Below are 5,983 nucleotides of genomic sequence, written 5' to 3' on the forward strand. Positions count from 1 at the left end.
AGGCGGCCAAGCAGATCAAGCAGGAGGTCTCTGCGTGACAGCTGCAAGGGATACGTGCTTGCGATGCACGCTTCCGATCATGCGAAGGGCGGCGTCACCAGCCCCTGGGAAGCTACCTTGCCTCGCGAATAGCGCCCACTGGCGCGCCTGCTCCATGCTGATCAATGAGCTGTGTAACTCACTTTTGGAGCACGTCCTTCTCTAGACCAAGGTCTCTGAGTCTGCTCTGTGTCGTCTCCTTATGCTCGAGCCCGTGCTGCTCAGGGCGAGCAGCCTGGCTTGTGGGGCGTCTTCTCTAGCATACAACAGAATCTCAGCGTCTATCTGCGCGCGCTTTAGCACGCACGCGGCCATGGCCGACGGAGCCCCCCTCGCCAAGGACAATCCTGAAGTCTCTAGGGCCCCTGCGGGCGGCTGGTAAGTCTTGAACAGCCTATCAATACACCTCAATAGTTTCTGCATCGCCTACTTCGTGCATGCGCCCAAACACGAGCTGCGAGCTTTGACTTGGCGCGTGTTGCTGGTGGTGTGGATATGCTGCCTTTTGTGCTGGTGCACGGTCAAATCGACGCCCGGCCGCTGTTCTGCATCCGCATGGGGTAGTTGTGTCAGGCGGGAAAGCATCTTGTGACCGTCCATGCAGGGTATCACATGTATCCACATGCCCGCCCGATGCGACATCGCGCGCCTCGGCCCGGCACAGCAGTGCTTGCCGTGCCCGAGCCCCTTGCCTGCGACCCCCCCGCCTCGCGCCCTCCACAGGGGCTCGTGGGCGCCTCGGTGGCGCAAGACAAGCCCGGCAGAGGCGGCTGAGGCCGAGCGCGGCATGCTGGACCTGCTCAAGTGAGGGGCGCCTTGCGATTGTATTGTTGCATTGTTTGAAAAAGCAACCTCACAGCCCAACGACAACGCCTGAATCGCACCCGGCGGGGGCGGTCTGGGGAGGCAAGCCAGCGTCAATGCAGAGAAGGCTCGGCAGTGGCGTGCCCAGCCCTTCCGTTTCCGCCAGGGCGGCGTGATGGCACCCCTTCTTAGTCTGTGGTTGCAGTTGGGGTTTGCGGGAGCGCCGTGTTGAACGCTGCACGCAATCAACCCGCGCCTGCGCGAGCGTGGGGGCCCCTCACGGCCGCGCGGCACTTGCACTGGCTTCACAACACCCACAGGAGCAAGGTCTTGGCCCGGGACGTGCCTGTCGGCCCCGGCAAGCAGGACTACATTCGGACGCTGGAGGTGCAGCCGCCCGCGGGCGCAGCCGAGGGCGCGGCGACGGCTGCCCGGCAGACGCCGGTGGTGTACCTGCCTGGGTACGGCGCGGGCTCCTGCTTCCTGTGGCGGTGAGCGGGGGCGTGATCGCGGCGTGCGGCAGCATCGCCCATCGACCATGCGGCGTCAGCGGCAAGGCCTGGTCTTGACTGTTGTGCCTCACCACTACGCAGCAGTCCCGTTCAGAGGCACTGTCTCCTTTCCTACAGCAGCCCTCGACGTACTCAGGAAACGCGGACTTGCAATGACACCCGCCTGCGCTCACTCCCCGGCTGCCCGCACCGCAGCAACATCGACGCCCTGTCGCCCCACATGCGCCTGTTCGCCTGCGACTGGCTCGGCACCGGCCGCTCAGGACGGCCGCGTTTCTCCGCGCGCGGCCAGGAGGAGGCGGAGGGCTTTTTTACCGACAGCCTGGCGGAGTGGCGGCGCGCTGAGGGGCTGGATGGCGGCAAGATGGTGCTGGTCGGCCACTCCCTCGGCGGGTGGGCACTCCCACGCAGCTGCACGCCACGCAGGCGCTCCTGCCTGTGATTGTGTGCTGCCGTGCAGCTCAATTCAGACGGCTGCCGGGGTTTTCAGCCACTTGGTGGGCGTGGAAGTGATAGGGGCTGCATCCATCACTGTACCGGCAAGCCCTGAGGATGTATGCTAGCATCGCCGCATTTCGCCTTGACCCCTGCAGTCGTCGGCTTTGTACAGCGCAGAGTGCCGCCTCATCTTGCGGGTATCGCGCCCGCACCCGCCCCGCCCGTCCGCAGCTACCTGGCAGCTGCCTACGCGCTCAAGCACCCGGAGCACGTGCAGCACCTCGTGTTGGTCTGCCCCGCCGGCATTGTGAGCTGCGGCTCGCTGTGGGAGGGGTGCACTAGCTGGTGATTCAGGATTGGGCCGCTGTTAGTGGCAACATGGCAGACCATGCGCCCAAAAAAGTGACTGACCGTGGCAAAGCCGCCTGTGTGCTTTTACGGGACATGCCCACTTAATCGGGTCTCCGTCCAACTGGGGGTGGTCCGTGTTATAACAGCGCGCTGCCTCCTGACGCCCCCGCCGCGCGCCCCCGACCCTGCCCGCAGCCCGAGAAGCCCGCGGGCTGGGAGTCGCGCTTCACCACCGCCGCGCCCGCGTTCCGGCGCCTGCTGTTCCGCGCGGCGGCGGGCGCCTGGGAGGCGGGCCTGACGCCGGGCGCTGTGATCAGGGCTCTGGGGCCGTGGGGGCCGGGGCTGGTTGACAAGTATGTAGGGGGCCGCTTCAGCTACCACGGGCACCCGCTGACAGAGCAGGAGATCCCGGTATTCAGGTGGGCGGAGCGCGGCGCCGCCCCGCGATTTACTTGCGTGGGCTTCCTGATTTTTGTGCCTGGCATTGCGTGTGCTCGTCACGAATGCGGGCGTGAGGGCGTCTCGCATGTTCGCATGTCGAGCGGCAGACGCACACCGCACCCTGCGCCTGCACCCTCCGTTCAGCGCAGTTGGAGGTTCCTTCCCCCTCAAGCAGGTTGTCCTCCGCCCCCTGCCCCCCGGCCCGCACCCAAATCCCAACCTGCACCCGGGCAAGGTCCTCACTTCAACCCCTGCCTCTGCTACGCCCACCCTTGTCTGCTCTGCGATGCAGCTCCTACTTTTACCACATAGCGGCCGCCCCTGGCAGCGGCGAGTTTGCGCTGCGGCACCTGCTGGAGCCGGGCGCGTGGGCGCGCTCCCCGCTGCACAAGCGGCTGCTGGAGCTGCAGGTGGGGGCTGTGAAGTGCCGCCTTGGGAGGAGGGCTGGGGGCGGGCTTGCGTGGGTAGTTGTGCGCCACACGCGTCGCGTTGGTTCATGTCAGTATCTTCGGCTGCAGGAGTCGCAGTCACGTCTGAATGCTGCAGCTGACCCTGTATTGATTTGTTCGTGTCATGTCAGGCCCGACGGTTTGCTGCAGGCAGCGCGCACGGCTGCTGCCTCCACTGCCATAATGATCGATCATGCCCGCAAGCCTGGCATCACCGCCCACCCATCTGCTTCACGTATCACCCCTACCCCCCACGTGCCAACCCCCGCTGCATTCAACCCCTGTTACGCCACCACCTCCATCACGCCCCCCCCCCCCTTCAAACCCCAGGGTGTCCCCGTGACCTTCATCTACGGCGCCCACGACTGGATGGACCCCAACAACGCGGTGGCGCTGTCAAAGGAGCTCGACCGCGTGCGGCCCAGGGCGGTGCGCGCCCGTGCCCGCGGGGCGGGGGCCTCTTGCGTGCGGGTCGCCAAGCATCAGCCTCGCCTCGAGGCTCGGCGCAGGTTCTTCCTGCCAAGCGCCGCCTTTGCCGACTGGCCGTCAAGCTGACACGGCGTACGAGTTTCTGCAGCCAGCTGCGCGGCAGTCTTACTTTCACCCCCAACCCTACACGACGATCTATGCACATGTTGAACCCTGAACCCTGAACGATGCGTCTGTTGATGCAGGTGCCGTCTGACCACGCCGTCGAGATCATCCCTGATGCCGGCCACTACGTCTTCATAGAGCAGCCAGACGAGTTCAACAAGACTCTACTCAGGGTGCTCGCCCCCTGGCTTGGCGGCGGCGGCGGCAGCGCCGGCGGCGGCGGCGGCGGCGGCGGCGCGGTGAACGCCGGCGCGTGATCTGTACAATTTGCAGGGCTTGATGGATGTTGTGGCTGCATCTCCTCCGCTTGGGATGTGTCAAGGTGCAGAGGATTTATTGCGCGGAACGGCAAGCTGAGTGGGCACTCCGCTAGCCGATCACAAAACCCAGCCCATGCCCCTTCAACCCCTGGCAGCCTGGTGCTGCAAACGCACAATTGGCGGGCTTCCTGTGCGATTGTCTCTGATGTTGCTGGGTATGACCCCTGTTGTACTCTCCTCACTCAACTGTATGATGTAACGCTGACACCTCCACACACTGAGAAGATGTGCTCAGCGCGCGGCCAGTATCCGCCGCCGGACAAGGCTCATTTTGAGCCAAAGCATGCAAACCACAAGTGTCTCTCGAAGAACACACAGGTCCCCTTCCCGCGCTGACATTGGCGCAGAGCATTGGCCGGGGAATGCATCAGCAACAGTGAGTCACACCGTTCTCGCATTGCCACCATGTCCACTCCGTGCGACGGTGTTGTGAAGCCTACAATGCTGACTTGATTGATACTTCAGATCCGACGCGCCAGATGCTGCATGACCGCACAGCGCAGGGCCAGTCTCAGCACAGCTGGTCCAGCAACTTGCCATCGACATGAGCGCCCTGCTCGCCAGTGCTATATGTGCTCGTGCGATGGTGGTTGCTGGTCAGCAGTAGGTCTCCTCCTGAAGAACACCTCAAACTCCATGATACTTCAGGATGCGACATCATAATCGACACGGCTGTCCCCGCGTGGGTGGGGCTGTATTGCGGTCTATCAGTCTAGTTGCCTGGGGCTTGGTGCAGGGCGATGCTTTCGCATCTGGCGCAGCACAGGGGAGTGCGGCGGCCTGTTGCATCTTATATATGTCTTGTCTAGTAAAGCAGGCGCTGGCACAGCAGCGCGGAGCCAGAGGTGCTGGGTGGCTTGACCACGCAGGTTGGAATGAAAGAACCGGAACGGTCGTCAATCGCCGCGTGCTGTCAATCGCCGGTGCGACACGACCCGGCCTGCTGTATGAGCTCAGTTGATGTCGTAAGCTGACTCAGCCCCATGCATCTGAAGATTGAGATAGCAGTTGTGCTCAGGAAGTTGCATTCGTCTCTATTGCTGGATTTGATGGGAGACAACCCCAGAACCTTTCGGCAGCACACGCCACCAGCTTTGCCGGCTGCTGCATTGCCAGGCATGTGGTCGTGTCATGATTTGATGTCTGAGAAATCCACTTCCCTGGGGGCGCAAGTTTGGAGCATCCTGTACTTGTGGCGCAGCCTGCAGTCGTGGCCGAACACAGTGCGGGCGCTAGCGCCCCTGTCATCAGAGGACAGGCTGACAGCATTTTGCAGTCCATGAGGGCCCGCCGTAGAGCAGGCAGTCGACACTGATAAGCTTTTTGGTCTACTGGAGCAAGCAATGCAAGTCCTGCATGCTGTTGTATGCCTGTTTCGATAGTGCCGTGATCTGGTCAAAGCGCAACTGACCCGTTGATCGTATTTTTTGCATTTGGAAGATCTGATTACTGCCAATATAATTTGTTTGTCTTTAGTCTCTCGTTTGCGATGAGTAGCTTGTCGCCTATATGCCGAGCACTGTTAAAATGCAGATGCTGCTTGGCAACTCCAGGCCTCTGCTCCTATGCCATCACATCAAGCTGCTGTCTACATACACCCCTCAGCATACTTGGCTGCACGCCGAAGGTATGGCACGCTCTTCTGTGGGATGACATGGCAGCCCTGCACCTCTACCACTTGTGCATGCCCAACTGGTGCCCTCATGCAGGCATTGGGGTGTCCCCCTCAGTACCGCAGGTTCAAGGCAAGACGGTTCGGCAAGACGGTGCAGGCCTTGCCCGTGTGCCTTCAAACACGGGTTGCCCCCTCTGGCTTGGCCCGGCCAGGTGACTGGTCGGTCCCATGAGGACCCCCTCCCACGCTGTGGGGGCCCCCCTGTGGGGCTTTGTAAATTTGTGTACCCCCCCTCCTTAGAGTGCCCGCTCTCTTGGACAACCGCAGTATGTCGGACCAAATCAAATACTGCTTTCCCCAATCGACAGCCAAATCTATATGGCAACCAATGTGCGCCCCCCCCCCCCGGCTCCCGCGCGC

At 62.5% G+C, this 5,983-nt stretch overlaps 1 protein-coding gene across 1 annotated transcript; it reads left to right on the top strand.

Moving 5' to 3' along the window:
* Window positions 1-352: 352 nt before the first annotated feature.
* MNEG_4139 (hypothetical protein) lies at window positions 353-3,885 on the top strand (the record flags this gene model as incomplete). The annotated part of the gene is made up of 9 exons (XM_014047381.1): window positions 353-417; window positions 763-843; window positions 1,164-1,334; window positions 1,551-1,748; window positions 2,025-2,100; window positions 2,340-2,563; window positions 2,878-2,995; window positions 3,365-3,463; window positions 3,709-3,885. 9 exons carry the CDS (start codon window positions 353-355, stop codon window positions 3,883-3,885), a joined length of 1,209 nt encoding a protein of 402 aa, XP_013902835.1.
* Window positions 3,886-5,983: the final 2,098 nt, after the last annotated feature.

Source organism: Monoraphidium neglectum, assembly GCF_000611645.1.
Source record: "Monoraphidium neglectum strain SAG 48.87 unplaced genomic scaffold scaffold00558, whole genome shotgun sequence".
Taxonomy (NCBI): domain Eukaryota; kingdom Viridiplantae; phylum Chlorophyta; class Chlorophyceae; order Sphaeropleales; family Selenastraceae; genus Monoraphidium; species Monoraphidium neglectum.